The 18,669-nt window shown below is 42.8% G+C and overlaps 1 protein-coding gene across 1 annotated transcript in view; it reads right to left on the bottom strand.

Annotated features, from left to right (window-relative positions):
* The window catches only part of ift88 (intraflagellar transport 88 homolog), a 180,338-nt gene that overhangs the window by 5,084 nt on the left and 156,585 nt on the right, over positions 1–18,669 (bottom strand). Inside the window, 2 exon segments of the mRNA XM_085999163.1 lie at positions 14,321–14,381; positions 18,060–18,166. Coding sequence (XP_085855289.1) covers positions 14,321–14,381; positions 18,060–18,166 — 168 coding nt within the window.

The raw sequence follows: 18,669 nt of genomic DNA, 5'->3' as shown, positions 1-18,669 counted from the left end.
CCAGGATACTAGAATGAGGGGGCATAAGCAATGTTCCCTTTAAGCTGTGTGGCACTCTGGACCTCCCGCGCAGCTGGCTCACCGGCTTTTCAAGGGGAAAAACCGCACGTGCAGTATTTTGAATGGGCCGCGCACCCAAAAAAAAGAGAACATTGGGCATAAGATAAAATTAGTGAAAGGACAATATAGGACAGATATCAGGAAGAACGTCATGCGAAAACATCAACAATTGGAATGGTCTTCCATGTAGGGTAAGGATGTCAAAACCTTAGATTAATTTAAGAGACAGCTGGATCATGTGGTGAGGGAAATTAAGTTTTTTTATTCTAGATGGATTGGCCAAATGGCCTCCTTCATCCCGTCTATCTTGTGATTTTGTGTGGATATGTAAGGCACAACTCCTACCACTAGAGGGCACTACAGCCAAACATTTGTGTGTTTAAACCTGATTAAAAGGTACTGGAGTTCAGTTTGTATGTGAATTTAAACAAAACCTTAGAGCATCCCAAAGCGCTTCACAGTTGCTCATGTATTTTTAAAGTGTAGTCAAGTGTGTTGGAATATGGGGAAAAACAGCAACCAATTTGTGCACAGCAAGGTCTCACAAACACAGAATCACAGAAACCCCACAGTGCAGATAGAGGCCATTCGGCCCATCGAGCCTGCACCGACACATATCCCACCCGATCCCCGTAACCCCTACACCAACACATATCCCACTCTATCCCCGTAACCCCATGTATTTAATCCCCCTAACACTAAGAGTCAATTTATCATAGCCAATCAACCTAACCCGCACATCTTTGGACTGTGGGAGGAAACCGGAGCACCCGGAGGAAACCCACGCAAACACGGGGAGAATGTGCAAACTCCACACAGTCACCTGAGGCCAGATTCGAACCCGGGTTCCTGGCGCTGTGAGGCAACAGTGCTAACCACTATGCCACCGTGCTGCCCACTTGTTTACTGGCTCAATCAAGCTGGATTTGTGTTAAATGCCAAATCTTTCTGAAAAGCTGTCCAAAAGCCACCAACACAGACTGATAAATCCTGAAGTTGAGGTGAGCTTTCACACATACAGTAAAAAGATATCCAGATAATCTGTTTTAGTGATGTAGGTTGAGGGTTAAATGTTGGCCAGGACATCAGGAGAACTCCCCAGCTCTTAAAAATAGTGCCATGGGATCTTTTACATCCACCAAGAGGGCAGACGGGGCCTCAGTTTAACGTCTCACCCGAAAGGTGGCATTTCCGACAATGCAGCACTCCCTCAGCACCACACTGAAGTGTCAGCCAAGTGTCTGAAGTGGGGCTTGAAACTAGCTTTCTGACTCAGAGGTGAGAGCCAAGGCAAACACCTAAGGTTTGCGATGGGCCTTTCCAGACACAGTAGCACACTGCCGTTACCCACTGGGACAGACTGGAATTCTGTGCTTGCATCATGTAAATGTCTATCGTGAATGGAATGCTTTAATTTACAAAAGTCATATTCAGGACAAAGGAAGAAATTAAAACTTAGGGCGGCACAAGGTATAGATTTTGTGATTTTTGAAAATTGTCAAATTTGTTTCTTTTTTATTAGAAGTTTGATTAGTTATTTAAGATTTTTGGTAGGCATGGACAAACTTGTCTTAGTACAATTAAATCCAAATCAACACTACCTCATATCAATCTTGTTACCAAAGCCAACAGTATGTGTGAAAGCTCACCTCAACTTCAGGATTTATCAGTCTGTGTTGGTGGCTTTTGGACAGCTTTTCAGAAAGATTTGGCATTTAACACAAATCCAGCTTGATTGAGCCAGTAAACAAGTGGGTTTAATTTTTTTCAGATCGGTACTGTGCTCATCTCTCATTCTCAAGTTTTTTTTTTGATTACTGTTCATAGAATAAGTTTACTTAAGACGATAGAATGTACAATAATATTTGCACGTTACTGTTGTTCACAGTTGAAGGCGATTTAAGAATGATGGAGTAATTAACAGATATTAACAACGTTCCAAAAACTCCTCTATCATATATTTAGTGGGTCTAAATTTAGGAATTGTGCACATCTAGGATCCATCAACACATCTTTGACATGCAGCAATTATATCAGGAAACATGTTTAAACCACTTCAATTGAAAAACAAATACTAATTTTAGATATCAGAAGCACTATTATGGTACTTAAAAATACTACAGGTCCTGTTCATAAGGTTCTCCAATATTGCATCTTTTCTGGTTCCCCCACCAATCTTTCTTAAAACATTTCTTGTTTGGTTTCTGTAGACAAAATGATAATAAAGTCTACTGAACCTTCAGATGATCACAAAATAGCGAGGCAATTCCCGACTTGTTAATATTAAGATTTTGTTTGCATCCAACCAGCATAAACCTAAACCACCGGAGGTCATACCACAATTTCAGCTGCTGCCTGGGATATTTGGAGGTCTTGACCTTACACAGCAGTTTGTGTAGCAAAAAGCCCTGAAATAACAGCATAGTGTCACACTTGGCCAAAGCTAACAAAGACAGCACCAAAACAATTTTAGAAATGTTTAGCTGCATGAAAGTTCAATCGTTATTTTAGTAACTTAAAACACAAGAACGCACTGAAGCCACTTTCCTAAAGCATTTAAATTAGACTACTAAGTTAATTAAAATAAAATTAGATGCAGAAACATATCCAAAGCTACTTAAACGTTTTCAAAGATTTTGAAGGTTTTCACCTGTACATTTGTTCCCAGTCGATAACAATCTTTGATAACAGAGCATGGCTAACAGCATTTCAAAGCCGGGTCTTCACCATAAAAATACAATAGGACTGATGATGTGGTCTGAGCCTAGCGGAATCAGGACCATTGCTTTTAAGTGCTGCACGTGCCTCCACTGCACTAATTTAAATAAAGTTTTGGCATACCAGTGTACAATGCATAATACATTGGGAGGGCACAAGGGTCAGGAGCTGAGTTATCTGACATTAGCAGCTCTTAAAGGCTGCTAGTTACTCTTAAAGGGAAACTGGCTGCAATTACAAAAAATGGAAAAAGTATTGCACAGATACAGACTAGTACCATTTCCATATCCTGCTTTGGAAATGCTTCTGTAGAAGGTGCTACAGAAAAGGGTAGATCACTTTGGAGAAGAGGCACACCCACCAGTCAAGAGTACCGCTAAAGAAACCTGGATGGAGATGACAGAGTTAATGCTGCCTCATCTGTGGCCTGTACCGGAGAAAGAACGAACTTGCATTTTATGATCACAGGACATCCCAAAGCACCTTACAGCTAATGAAGTACTTTTGAAGTGTAGTCACTATTGTAATGTAGGAAACATAGCAGCCAATTTGCACACAGCAAGCTCCCACAAACAGCAATGAGATAATGACCAGATAATCAGTTTTTTTTAAACTGATGTTGGTTGAGGGATAAATATAAGCCGAGAGAACTCCCTGCTCTTCTTCGAATAGTGCCACGGAATTATTTCCGTCCACCAGAGAGGGCAGATGGGATCTCGATTTAACGTTTCATCTGAAAGATGACACCTCCCACAGTGCAGCACTCCCTCAGTACCAAAATGAAGTATCAGCTCCCTGGAGTGGGACTTGAAACCACAACCTTCTGACTCAGGTGAGAGGCTACCAATGAGCCACGGCTAACACCAATTGGGCAGGTGAAGAAGAAATTTGCTGGTCTACACAAGGTTGCCAAAATAAGTGTGCTCCCATATTGCATAATTGGTTCCTGGCATCATCCCTGAATGGCCTAGCTCTAATTTTAAGGTTATGCCCCTTGTTCTGGATTCCCCCACCAGAGGAAATAGCTTTTCTCTATCTATCCTATCAAATTCTTTAATCATCTTAAACACCTCAATTAGATCACTCCTTAACCTTCGATACTCAAGAGAATACAAGCCTAGTCTATGCAGCCTGTTAATTTAATTTAACCCTTTTAGCTCCAGTATCATTCTGTGATTCAGAATCTGTGCTGCACCCCCTCCAAGGCCAATATAACCTTCCTGAGGTGTGGTGTCCAGAATTGAACGCAGTACTCCTGATGCAGTCTAACCAAAGCTTTATACAACTGGAGCATAACTTCCACCCGTTTTTATTCCAGCTCCCCTGAGGTAAAGGCTAACATTCCATTACCCCTTTAAATTATTTTCATACCTGTCCACTAGGTGTTAGTGATTTCTGTACATGGATCCCTAAATCTCTCTGCTCCTCCATAGTTCCTAGATTCTTACCATTTAGAAAATACTCTGATCTATCTTTCTTGGGTCCAAAGTGGATGTTCTCAGTCCCCCACGTTGAACTCCAACTGTCTCAGTTTTGCCCACTCACTTAATCTATCAATGCCCCTTTGCAACTTTCTGCTACCATCTACACTACTTACTGTGCCACCAAACTTAGTGTCGTCGGAAAACTTGGATACACGGTTCTCCATTCATTCATCAGTCATTGATAAATATAGTGAAAAGCTGAGGCCCCAGTACAGATCTCTGGGAGACACCACTAATCACATCCTGCCAATTGGAGTACATATCCATTATCCCTACTCTCTGTCTTTTACCCCCTAACCAATTCCCTACTCATGACAATAGGTTGTCTCCAATTCCATGTTCTTTCAGTTTTGCTAAACGCTTAAGCTATGACCTTGACTTCATACAAAGAGAGGGCCCAGGAAATTCTGAGCATGGAGGTAATAGAAGGAGTTTGATATGCTGAGGTCAGAGAACCCCCAAGCTCATGGCTATTATCCTTAGCTTTCCATTCTTTCTCTTATTTATTTACTCACTCACTCTCACACATACTACACCATAATCTGTCTTGCCATGAAAAGCTCTGTTTCAAGGGATATTTTACTGTAAGCATTCTAAAATCTGTTCCTCTAGATGCCCAGTAAGAGGTGTTGTCAGAGCCCAATGACTAGCTTCAACCAAGGACCTCACAACACCCTGTGTCATCCACTCCTGCAGTGGCAAACACCAGCACAGATATATGCATTCCTGGGATGGGGGGAGGGTGAAGAGGTCATTTAGTAAGTTGCGGAGGGAGCACTTAGCAAAGCACAGAGCACAAGTGAGGAGGTGCAAGTGTAGCGGAACTGGAGGAGATGCAACTTGCTCAAGAGCTCCAGTAATTACTTAGCTCAGGGATTTAGAACTCTCAGGACCTGTATACACAAGTAGTTTATTAGTTCAGTGTCAGCAGTTCATGCAGTTATTTGAGAGTGTGCTAAGCAGCTTGTAAAGTTTGAAGCATCTAGAAAGAAGTCCACAACTCTAAGACTATTTGACTGAGCTGAGACACCAAAAAAAATTTCAATGAATATATTTAGTCATGTTACTGTGAAATAGGTCATTATATATATTTATTTTGCTTACAACCTTATTTTAGACATTAGAAATTTCAGTTACTGAAAAAAATGATGGACAAAAATTGTTTCAACACGCATTTTGAGTGATTTGATTGTGATGACAAAATGTTGATATAGGGTTTTACCATTGGAAATGCTTGGATAAGGTTTTTCCTTTGTGAGATGTTGACATACAGGTTCACAATTATAAATGCGTGACACACGAAGTAAAGGTAACGTGGACTGGAAGTGCATGCAATAGCAACATTTTTAATAATGCACAGATGAATAGATATTAGGTGACTGCAGCTAAAAATAACCATAACAAAGGCAGATGTGTCACAAATTTGGCCTTTATGATTGCTCAAAGCAAAAACAGACTTGGACAAACTTTACCAGAGTATGAATGGCAAAGTTATAGATTTTCCATAATCTAATGAATGCTCTACCAATCCTGGGTGCATAGTATGTCAGAAGATATAATGACAGTGATAGGACCAGTTGAGCTGTATGTCATTAATGTTGATAGAATGTAAATTCATGATTCAAACTTAAATAGCTGCCTATAGGTAGCCATGCCTGAGATTGAAAAGTGCAGAGGCATGAAGGAAAGTACAGGTATGCATTATTACCCATTTTTTCTAATTACTAATCATTTTACTCCTTGTCCCAAAATCTGATGAATCATCTGCACTTTTTGCGGGCCACATTTGATTGCTGGATGATAAATTTGTAACTTGTAGGAAACTTACTGCTAATTTTTGACTCTGCTTACAGGGATTAGGCACCTTTAGGGACATCAGTATTGCAGAGGAATTCAGATAATGATTCTCAAGGTATTCTGCTGAATAAACAAACTTGTGACCATTCTTTTTTCTGGAAAGGAATCTAAACTTGGATTACTGAGGTGACACAGCACCTTTTTCAATTCTTTGGCCTTTTATCTTTCTGTATTAATGATTTGCAGCTAAGAAACGGCACACATTAACTCTAACAAAACCAAACAGCTTAGATTTATATAGCATTTTTAACATAGCAAAATATCCTAAGATTCTTCACAATTGGGGTCAGGCATGAGCAGGAATTAGGTGAAGGTAGTGCCAAAGAGATAGATTTTAAGGAAGCTTTTCAAGGTGGGGAGAGATGTAGCATAGTGGAGGGTTTTAGGGAGGGAGGTCCAAAGTGTGAACAAGTTGGCTGAAAGCTCTGCCACAAATCAATCAAGAAACGGTTGAGCGCACTGGATACAGCAAAGGCTATGGGCCCCGACAATATCCTGGCTGTCATGCTGAAGGCTTGTGCTCCAGAACTAGCAGCACCTCTAGCCAAGCTGTTCCAGTACAGCTACCCGACAATGTGGAAAACTGCCCAGGTATGTCCTGTCCACAAAAAGCAGGACAAATCCAATCCAGCCAATTACCGCCCCATCAGTCTACTCTCAATCATCAGCAAAGTGATGGAAGTTGTTGTTGACAGTGCTATCACATGGCACTTACTCACCAATAACCTGCTCACCAATGCTCAGTTTGGGTTCCGCCAAGACCACTCGGTTCCTGACCTCAACATGGACAAAAGAGCTGAATTCCAGAGGTGAGATGAGAGTGACTGCCCTTTACATCAAGGCAGAGTGTGACATCAAGGAGCCCTAGTAAAATTGAAGTCAATGGGAATCAGGGGAAAAACTCTCCACTGGCTGGAATCATACCTAGCATAAAGGAAGATGGTTGTGGTTGTTGGAGGCCAATCATCTCAACCCCAGGACATCGCTGCAGGGGTTCCTCAGGGCCGTGTCCAAGGCCCAACCATCTTCAGCTGCTTCATTAATGACCTTCCTGCCATCATAAGGTCAGAAGTGGGGATGTTCATTGATGATTGCACAGTGTTCACTTCCATTCGCAACTCCTCAGATAATGAAGCAGTCTATGCCCGCATGCAGCAAGGCCTAGACGACATTCAGGCTTGGGCTGATAAGTGGCAAGTAGCATACGTGCCACAAAAGTGCCAGGCAATGACTATCTCCAACAAGCGAGAGTCTAACCACCGCCCCATGACATTCAACGGCATTACCATTGCCGAATCCCCCACCATCAACATCCTGGGGGTCACCATTGACCAGAAACTTAACTGGACCAGCTACATAAATACTGTGGCTACAAGAGCAGGTCAGAGGCTGGGTATTCTGCGGCGAGTGTCTCACTTCCTGATTCACCAAAGCCTTTCTACCATCTACAAGGTACAAGTCAGGAGTGTGATGGAATACTCTCCACTTGCCTGGAGGAGTGCAGCTCCAACAACACTCAAGAAACTTTACACCATCCAGGACAGAGCAGCCCACTTGACTAACACCCCACCTTAAACAGACATTCCCTCCACCACCAGCACATCGTGGCTGCAGTGTGTACCATCTACAAGATGCACTGCAGCAACTCGCCAAGTCTTCTTCAGCAGCACCTCCCAAACTCACGATCTCTACAACCTAGAAGGACAAGGGCAGCAGGCGCATGAGAACACCATCACCTCCAAGTTCCTCTCCAAGTCACACACATTCCTGACTTGGAAATATATCGCCGTTCCTTCATAGTTGCTGGGTCAAAATCCTGAAATTCCCTCCCTAACAGCACTATGGGAGTACCTTCACCACGCGGACTGCAGCGGTTCAAGGAGGTGGCTCACCACCACCTTCTCAAGGGCAATTAGGGATGGGCAATAAATGCTGGCCTTGCCAGCAACACCCACATCCCAGGAACGAATTAAAAAAATGGTTGAGCAGATATAGAGGAAATGTGTAACAGAGCAGAAATGGAAGAGGGGAACGTGCTTGCAGAGACCTTTTGGTGGAGAAGATTGAAGAGTGGGGAGGATCAGGCTTGTGGAGCATTTTGAAATCAATGCATTAAGGGAGGGGAGCCAGTGGAGACTGGCCTGGCAAGGAAACTGGGATTTTGCGCTAGAATGTATGCGGGTATGGAACTTCTGAATGAGTTGGAATTTATGTAGCATGAAGTTTGGGTGCCCAGCAAGGAGGAGCGAAATTGAGGCTGGAGGTAACAAAAATATGAATGAGGCGTTAAGTGACAGTAGGGGTGAGGTAGAGATGTTGACAGGAAATGTTTCAGAGGAGAAAGTAGGCAGTCTCGGTGCTGGGCTGGATATGGGGGTTGAAGCTCAGCTCAGAGGCTGAAATGATCTTCAGCAGGTATCCAGGAATGGAAAATAGGATTGGAGGCTAGAGCAGGAATTTCTGATGGAGGCCAAACAGGGTGGCTTCAGTCTTGCCATTGTGGAGCAGCAAACAATCGAGGGCAATATATAAATGAGAAATAGGAAAGAGTCAAGATAGAATCTCTGTGCACACTGGATGTGTCTGTGCGGGCATGGAAGGAGAAACCAATGCAGGAGATGTGCATGCTAAATAAGGTTGGAACCATGAAAGAGCAGTGCCATGAAGGAGAGGCATTGGAATAGGATGCTATTCAAAAACTATACAGAAGCAAAGAAGACATAGCACACTGTAATCGTAGTCACACAGAATGTTATTGGTGACTTTGACAAGTGTGGTCTCAGTGCTATGAGCAGGACAGAAGCCAGACTGAAGTTATTTGAGCAGGGATTGGCCAGTATGTAGTTGGGTGGTGAGGACACATTCCAAAACCTTAGCAAGGAAAGGAAGGTTGGAGAAGGGGTAGTAGTTAGACAGGACCAGAGGGGTTAAGGGTGTTAACCAAATGATATACCATGGGCCGTATTTTCCAATCGGAGGCTTCCTGCGTGCGGAAAAAATGTACGCACTTACCTGAGGGCTCCCGAGCTGCATATAGTTCCGATCCTGGGCCTCTCCAACTCCAAGTGCGCTGGGCCTACGTATACCAGGGATACATGCGGTTCGCAAGCGTCCCTGGGATCACGTGGGCCATGGGGAGCCAATCGAAGAAGGGAATCTCCCTTCATACACTTGACAGATAGACCTGTCAAATATATGAATGGAGATCAATGAAAAAACATAGTAAAACTTTAAATACATTTTTAAAAACCATCACCTTTTTAAAATTAGTTGAAATTACCAGTCTTGCCATGAAAAAAATAATTAAAGTTTTTTACGGTGCTAAAAATAAACTTACCTTTTTAAAAGTATTTTTAAATGATAAATGACTGAAAAAAATGTTTAAAACTTTTTTCCAACTCTTATCCTGGTAAAAGCAGGCCTTACACCTGCTTTTACCAGGCGTAAGAATTCTAAGGGTTTTCTGCGGGCGGAGGGTCGCTGGAAAGCAGAACTATCTGCCCGCAGAGGCCCTTCTCCAGGGCAGACGTTCGATCTGTCAAGAGCATTCTTGACAGATTGACAATGCCAGTTTTCAGCACATGCCTGAAACCAGCATTTCCGGTGTCCCTACGGGTGGGTACACAGCGTAGGGATCGGAATAGCCGGGCCAAAGTTATTTGAGCAGGGATTGGCCAGTAAGTAGTTGGGCAGTGATGACTCATTCCAAAACCTTAGCGAGGAAAGGAAGGTTGGAGAAGGGGTAGTAGTTAGACAGGACCAGAAGGGTTAAGGGTGTTAACCAAATGATATACCACGTCTGTAAGTATAATCTGGGTTCAGGCCTGTCGAATCAGACACGACTACACATGAATATTTTAAAATCAATTCAATCTTTATTTATGATATTCCAGCAAAGCAGCAACATGACCATAGCGATAAGAGGATATTGCACTACAATCCCGCTAATGGAAGCCTTACCAACAGGACACAGTGATCATCTGTCCTGGGAACTATGCCAATCAAGGTTATCTTTCTTCTGTGGAGGATTTATTGTGGCGCCCTGCCCAGGTGTATACCCTTTCCCATGATACCAGTTCCTATCACTGCCATGTTACTGTATCTGCTGCAACTCCCTTTTGTTTCTCCACTTTCACATGAACTTTATTACACTTGTCTGAGTAGATGGCGCCCTTATGCTGCTGATGTCATTGCAATTAGCACTGGTAATCATCAACGACTATTCACCTAGCATATTCTTTCCCTTTCTGATGCCATTTGACTTTAGCAGTCATCCAAGTTACACATCTACAGACCCCTTTCATACATCCAACCTCAGCATTCCCAACACAGGAATTTACACGCTATCTGTTTTGTTCCCACCCAGGCTTCATTCCAAATGTCCCAGACATTGATTAGCTATTCCAAAACATTATGGCCTAGAAATTCGGTGGGCTGCGCCACCAGTTAGCGCCTAATGAGGGCACTCAGTGGCTTTAGAGCCACTGGCCACGCCTCCCGCGATATTTAGTTGGGGCGCTAATGGCGGCATTAGCCTGTTGCGCTGCACCGCCGCCGATGACGTCATCGGTGTGCGCAGCGCCCCACTACCGCTCCGATCTTGATATTCGGTAGCGCCCGCCTCTGTAGCGCCGTTCGCAAATCGCGCCCAGTTCACGGGGCCTACCTGTGGCGGCAGTGGCGCAAATTAAGGTGGCGGTGTGGGGCAGCCGTTTTTTCGGTGGCCGCCTGCCAGCACCTCCGTCCCCGGCCTCCTGATCTCTCCCCGCGGCAGTGCCGGCTGTTTTCCGAGAGCCCGGCACGTCTCCTCGGTGCCGGGCTCTTTTGCCGGCACTCGCGATCTCTGATCGCGCTGGTGCAGGCCCCTCCCCCTTAAGAATGGGAGGAAGGCCTGCAGTACCGCAGCGCGCCGTGCCGCAGCCTGTGGCGCTGCGGCACGTTGCGCTGCGATATTCAGTTTCAGCACCCTAAGAGGGACGCGGAGCGCCTTGAGCCTCACCCCGTGTCCCTCTTGGGGCATTCAAGCTGAATTTCCGGCGGTCGCAACTGCTCCGATCGCTGCGCTAAATCCGGCGCCCAGGCGAGCTTGGCGCCCCGTTTGCGGCTCCACTGAATTTCTCCCCCTATGGTTTAAAACTACACTACTGTATTTCTTAAATAAAAAGCTAACATTTCACACAGTTACAATTAAAAAACAGCACAGCAATATTACACTAGCAGTTCTCTTCAAAGAATCAATCAGGCCTGCTGCAATATCCCTGATTAACCCTTTTCATCTTGGTCTCTGACATTCACCCAAGGTGTCATACAACAAGGATAGACTTTTTAAGCAAAGGTTTTGAGGCGTGGGTTACAATGCCTGAGGAGAGAGAGCAGTTGATGGTGTTGATGAGCATTGGGCTAAGGACGAGTGGCTGTGGTCCAGAACTGATTCAGGAGAGTCAAGGGAGTAGAAAGTGGGTTTCATGGAAAAGATGTATCTGGTCTGAGCTGGATGGAAATAGGAGAAGCTCTAGAGTGTTGTGAGGTCAGACCTGGGATGGGGGAGAAAGGCTTGGGTATGGTCAGGGAGGACAGATTCGATGGAGGAAGCGGAGCCAGGAGAGCATCTCAATTTTGGTGATAAAGAAATCTATGATGCATCTTCTAGCCTCCCACTATGCTGTAAAATTCTATGTTATGATTTTAATTAATTAAATCTCAAGTTTCATGTACTGAATCTTACTGAGATCTTTGGTAAAATGCCCAAGTAACCAGATCTGTCTTTCAATGATTATACACGTTTAAATTTATTGAGGGAAAAAATGCAGAGATTTCAATTCAACATTCTAAAACCGTATCATAGAATGATACAGCACAGAAGGAGGCCATTTGGCCAATCATGCCTGTGCCGGCTCTTTGGAAGAGATATCCAACTAGTCCCACTCCCCTGCTCTTACTCCTTAGCCCTGCAATTTTTTTCCCTTCAATTATTTATCCAATTCCCTTTTGAAAGTTATTATTGAATTTGTTTCCACTACCTTTTCAGGCAGTGCATTCCAGATCACAACAACTCACAGTGTAAAAAAATGTTTCCTCATGTCACCTCTGGTTCTTTTGCCAATCACCTTAAATCTGTGTCCTCTGATTACTGACCCTTCTGCCACTGGAAACAGTTTCTCCTTATTTACTCTATCAAAACCCTTCATGATTCTGAATACCTCTATCAAATCTCCCCTTAATCTTCTCTGCTCTAAGGAGAACAACTCCAGTTTCTCAGTCTCTCCACAAAACTGAAGTCCCTCATGCCTGGTACCATTCTAGTAAATCTCCTTTGCATCCTCTCAAAGGCCTTGACATCCTTCTTAAAGTGTGGTGCCCAAAATTGAACACAATACTCCAACTAAGGCCTAACCTTTTATAAAGGTTTAGCATAACTTCCTTGCTTTTGTACTCTATGCCTCTATTAATAAAACCAAAGAACCCATATGCTTTTTTAAATAGCCTTCTAAACTTGCCCTGCCACCACCAAAGATTTGTGCACAAACACCCACAGGTCTCTCTATTCCTGCACCCCCTTTAAAATTCTACCATTTAGTTTATATTGCCTCTCCTCATTCTTCCTACCAAAATTAATCATTTCTCACTTCTCTGCATTAACTTTCATCTGCCATGTGTCTGCCCATTTCACCAGTCTGGCACTATCCTCCTCATTGTTTACTACATTTGAGTTTTGTGTCATCTGCAATCTTTAAAATTATGCTCTGTATACCCAAGTCCAGGTTATTAATATATATCAAAAAGAGCAGTGGTCCTAATACCCCTGGTCCTAACACCACTGTATACTTCCCTCCAGTCTGAAAAACAACCATTCACCACTACTCTCTGCTTTCTGTCCCTTAGCCAATTTTGTATCCACACTGCCACTGTCTCTGTAATCCCATGGGCTTCAATTTTGCTAACAAGTCTATTATGTGGCACCTTGTCAAACGCCTTTTGAAAGTCCATATACACATCAACTACACTACCCTCATCAGCCCTCTCCGTTACTTCATCAAAGAACTCAACCCATACTAGTAATAGCAGAGTAGAAAAACAATGAGACAAATAAACATAAAGAAAACTCTTTTTTAAAGGGATTACTACCAAATATATTGGTAATAGAAGTCTGTAAAAGAGATACACAATTATACTCATCAAGAATCTAAATCAAACACATTCTCAACTGACAATACTGTTCTTGCAGCCCTTTGTCATAGTAGAAAAGCAGCAACACAAGTTGAGACCACCATCATTCTATAGCCCTATCAAGCTCAACATTCGATATCCAAATTGCATCCACTAAATTTATAGTCCATTTTGAATCAGAACAGCTAAATCTGCCCTTTAAAGCAACTGTATACTCGCAAATGACTTTAATGTGATTTTTTGATCACTACAGTTTGGCCACTTTAAAACCTTTGCCTGGGTTACACTATTATACAAGGAAATGCTTTTACATTCTTTTGTTTTTGAACATCATTATGTTGTTTTAGGGAAACTATAATTGGTTCCATGAATTTGTTTATTATTAGGTGATCTTGGTTATTGTTACAAAGTTATAATCCAATGCTATTTACTTGGTTAAATTACAAATTTTGGCAATTCTTTTTAAACCTTCTCTGCTTCCATTTGTGAGAATACTCATTAACATAAAACCATTTTATGCAGATCCTTAATCTGCTTTTCCTTTGCTTGGAAACCTTGTGAAACCTGATTTTTCCCCAAGACTTTTCAGGGTCGACTAGCCAAATAATTAAATTAATATGAAAAAGATGTTGACTCATAAAGTAACAATTAAAGATATGTAACAGCAAAGCAGCCACGCTCTTTGGGCAGAACAATAAGATGCAGCAACATAAAAAGGTTAATAAACAAGCAATATTTTTGGTAAATTTGAAAGAATAATCAATGTTATACTGATAGAAGATGATTCAGAGTACAATTCCTGTTTTCACTAACTTTAGTGAAAAAATAGACGAGTACAGTAATAGCAACATTTCACCACTTTATACTCGCATCTTTTTTGCTGAAATTAGTAAAGAAATTTCATCACAGATTTAAAATTAAAAGATGTAAGGATGAAGATTCTGCAGACTGCTCAAGAAAAAAGAAAAATCACGCAATCTAACTTAATCAGGAATATATTTTCATTGTAATAAAAAAAATTCTGGTACACCTACCGCTACCAGCACTGCCTTCTCTGCGCCCACGTGCACTGCCATCTCTGCCAGACTTCACTCGCTGGTTTAAAAATAAAAGTGCAAGTGAATGCCATTTAATTGTAAAAAAAGATTTTAGGGAAAATGTCCTGTTTGCTATTGGTAGCAAAATTGTAAATTGTTGCTTTATAAACACATTTATGACTTTACTAAAACAGCATACAAAAGAAATCACCTCTAGAGCCGAATATTTAGAATTTATATCCAATTTAGTCACAACTAGTGTAACAGAAATGTTATATTTTCAATGCACTTCTACTAAACTTGAACTTCTGCACAAAGGCAGAAGTTTCAATACAATTGACAAAGACATCAAAATTATGCATAATTTCCATTGTCACCTGGGAATATGGAATTGAACAGCTGGTAGAATTATCAGCAACTACTGACTTGGAAAAATTATTTAAAAAAATAGCAAAACTATAGTATAGGGCAGATAAATCTGGAATAAAAATGGTGGCAAGCCATATGTACAACACAAAAAATTGCCATAAAGGAACATATTAAACACATTTTTTTACGGTCTATTCTCTTGGCTGAAAACCAAATGCATGCATTGTGGGCATCAAGCTCACAGCTAGAATGGTTGAAAATGGACAAGCTCTGAAATTTGTTTTGGGGGTGGGAGCAAGGAAACTTGATACTGAATTGAACTTGCATAAAATCCTGCTAACACATCACCATTGTGATTGCTGAACTACATTGGCCCCCGGTCCACCAACACCTCAATTTTAAAATTCACATCCTCGTGTTCAAATCCCTCATTAGCCTCGCCCCTCCCTATCTCTGTAACCTCCTCCAGCCCTACTGCATTCCTGCAACTCTCAACTCTTGTGCATCCCTACCTTCGCCCCACCATTGGTGGCTGTGCCTTCAGCCATCTAGGCCCTACGCTTTGGAATTCCCTCCCTAAACCTCTCCGTCTCCCCACTTCTTAAATACTCCTTAAAGCCTGCCTCTTTGATCAAGCTTTTGGTCACCTGCTTTAATGCCTCCTTCTTTGGCTTGATGTCAATTGTGTCTGATTATGCCCTTGTGAAGTACCTTGGGACATTTTACTATGTTATAAATGCAAGATGTTGTTATTGACTCCTAGGCAGTAGCATGCATCCACATTGCACTGTAGGATCCTACTGTGGACCCATTGAATTTGCTGAACAGAGAGGGATTCCACTTCTTCAATGTTCAAATTGTTTGTGAAGAGCTGCAACAAAATCTCCATGTCAATGCAAAATTTGCATGGAGTTGTCCAAAAGTTTTTATTTTGAAGCAGTCTAGCCTCCCAGCTCTATTCAGCGTAGATAGTGAAGTGTTGGGATGGCTTTTGGACAACAAAGAATTCCTCTTGCTTCCACAGTTTATGTCCCCATTTTGAGTGCACATCTCATAGAAACATAGAAGATAGGAGCAGAAGTAGGCCATTTGGCCCCTCGAGCCTGCTCCACCATTCAATGAGATCATGGCTGATCATCCAAATTCAGTACCCTGTTCCTGCCTTCTCTCCATATCCCTCGATCCCTTTAGCCTTAAGAAATATATCCAGCTCCTTCTTGAATATATTTAATGAATTGGCCTCTACTGCCTTCTTTGGTAGAGAATTCCACAGGTTCACCACTCTCTGGGTGAAGAAATTCCTCCTCATCTCTGTCCTAAATGGCTTACCCCTTATCCTTAGACTGTGACTCCTGGTTCTGGACTCCCCGACCATCGGGAACATCCTTCCTGCATCTAGTCTGTCCAGTCCTGTTAGAATTTTATAAGTTTTAATGAGATCCCCTCTCATTCTTCTAAACTCCAGCGAGTACAAGCCCAATCGACCCAATCTCTCCTCATACGTCATTCCTGCCATCCCAGGTATCAGCCTGGTGAATCTTTGCTGCACTCCTTCCATGGCAAGAACATCCTTCCACAGCTGAACATTGCTACAATGAGACCCATATTTTAATTAAAGTAGTTATTGAGAGGTCTAAAGGAGTTTTGAATGAAAGGTTTTGCTGTCTTGTTAGATCTAGCGTGCTCTTCTTCAGTCCCTACCCTTTGCTGTGACAGCTCTGCAGAAGAGGAGGAAATGAGCTAAGAATATAGCAATCAGAGAAAATGACAAGATAAGTTAGCTCTGCTCTTTAAAGTGCTGTCGCAGGTGCAGATACTTCTTTTCACCCATTCACCTGCACCTATCATTGGTCAACTGATTTAGCCATCGTCTTCCGCTAGGGTGGAGTGCCTCCATGGGAGCTCCATAGCCTGCTCCTTGTATGGGGTTAGTAAACGTATACTCTGGATGCCAGGAGTTTATGAGCCAGTTTCCCCCCACCGGAACAAGATTTACAGCATCAGGTGAAGGCAGGGCTCTGAAAGATATTTCCCCAAAGGCAGCAATAGCATCTGGGTAGTATCAACCTTGTTCCTAGCAGGTACAGGTCAAAAATGGTGACAACTTGGTAATCAAACTCATAAGTAAGGCTGGAAATACTCAGCAGGCCAGGCAGCATCCGTGGAGAGAGAAACAGAGTTAACGTTTCAGGTCTGGGACCCTTCATCAGAACTGGAAAAAGCTGGAGATGTAACAGATATTAAGCAGGTGCAGAGATGGAGGGGAGGGAGGAATTGAAGGAACATACTGTGCTTTTGTAAGAGGCAGGAAAGATAAAATGTTGCAAATGGGAATGGCAAAATCATACAGCATGAAAAATGGGGGCAGGGGTTATAGTTTGAAATTGTTGAACTCAATGTTGAGTCCAGAAGGCTGTAAAGTGCCTAATCGAAAGATGAGGTGCTGTTCCTCGAGCTTACATTGAGCTACATTGGAACAATGCAATAGCTCGAGGACAGAGAGATCAGAGTGGGAGTGAAGCGGTGAATTAAAGTGACAGGCGACCGGAAGCTCAGGGTCACCCTTACGGACTGAACGGAGGTGTTCTGCAAAGCGGTCGCCCAATCTGCATTTGGTCTCCCCAATCTAGAGACCGCATCATGAGCAGCGAATACAGTATACTAAATTGCAAGAAGTACAAGTAAATCGCTGTTTCACCTGGAAGGGGTGTTTGGGGCTCTATTCCATCCTCCCAGTTTCTCCGTCTCCGCCGCGTCTGTTCTGACGATGCCACCTTCCATACCAGTGCTTCCGACATGTCTTCCTTTTTCCTCAACCGAGGATTCCCCTCTACTGTGGTTGACATGGTCCTTGACCGTGTCCGTTCCATTTCCCGCACTTCTGCTCTCACCCCTTGTCCTCACCTTTCATCCCACCAGCTTCCACATTCAACGGATCATCCTCTGCCATCTCCAACGTGATCCCACCACCAAACGCATCTTCCCCTCACCTCCCCTTTCAGCATTCCGAAGGGACCGCTCCCTCCACGACATCCTGGTCCACTCCTCAATCACCCCTAACAGCCCTTCCTCTTGCACCTTCCCATGCAAGCGCAGGAGATGCAACCCATGCCCTTTTACCTCCTCCCTTCCCAATGTCCAGGACCCCAAACACCCATTTACATTAAATTATTACTGTTGCATGTATTTTATGGCTTTCAACTGCTAAAAGTATGTTAGGCTTGAGTTTCTGCCCATTGACTATGTATGGGCAGGAGTTTTCCCATATAGGGCACATTAAAATCAAGTAATTGTTGCCTCGTCAGTGGCTTAAAAAGGGCATGCTACACTGAAGATTTTGTCTTTACTGCATGTAGTCCTTACTCACCTGTTCTCTTAACTCTTTCATTTTTTCAACTTTCTTGAGTCTTGTGGCATATTCCTGAACCTCTTTCAGCCCCATATCTGTAGAAAGCCGAACTAGAAAGCGTAAACCTAAACAAAGAATCAGTTAAAGGCAAACAAAATCAACAAACCTTATTGCTGCACTGGAAAGAGCAGACCAAAAAACATTTACAGAGCAGCAGCAAATTCCTCAAATTAGTAGGCTTTCCTCTGAGAACCCAAATTAAAACAAAGTAAACAGGAAAATTTATTGATACGTGTACATGCAGATGACATACCAGTTCTATTATAAAGTCAATGGGGTGATTTTCGTCTGATACTGTCACATTTTTCCACGTGAATGAGGCGATAAGGGGTAAAAATTTAAAAGAAAAACTTTGCACTGATTTTGTGCCCCAGGCCCACCCCATGCGATTTTCAAGTGGGTCTTCATTTCAGCAGCCTGCACTCATGCCTGAAACAGGCAGAAGCCTCGTAAAAATATTAAAATTAGCATTTAGGACCCAGATGCAATTTTGACTCTGCCCAATAGAACTGAGCATTGTGTTGTGTCTCCTTGTGTTCGTATTACTATGTAATACAGACACTTTTAA

The sequence above is a fragment of the Somniosus microcephalus genome, chromosome 10, assembly GCF_052327205.1.
Source record: "Somniosus microcephalus isolate GS21.2 chromosome 10, FLI_Smic_1.0, whole genome shotgun sequence".
NCBI classification, from domain to species: Eukaryota; Metazoa; Chordata; class Chondrichthyes; order Squaliformes; family Somniosidae; genus Somniosus; species Somniosus microcephalus.
This window is presented reverse-complemented; position numbering and strand designations above follow the sequence as displayed.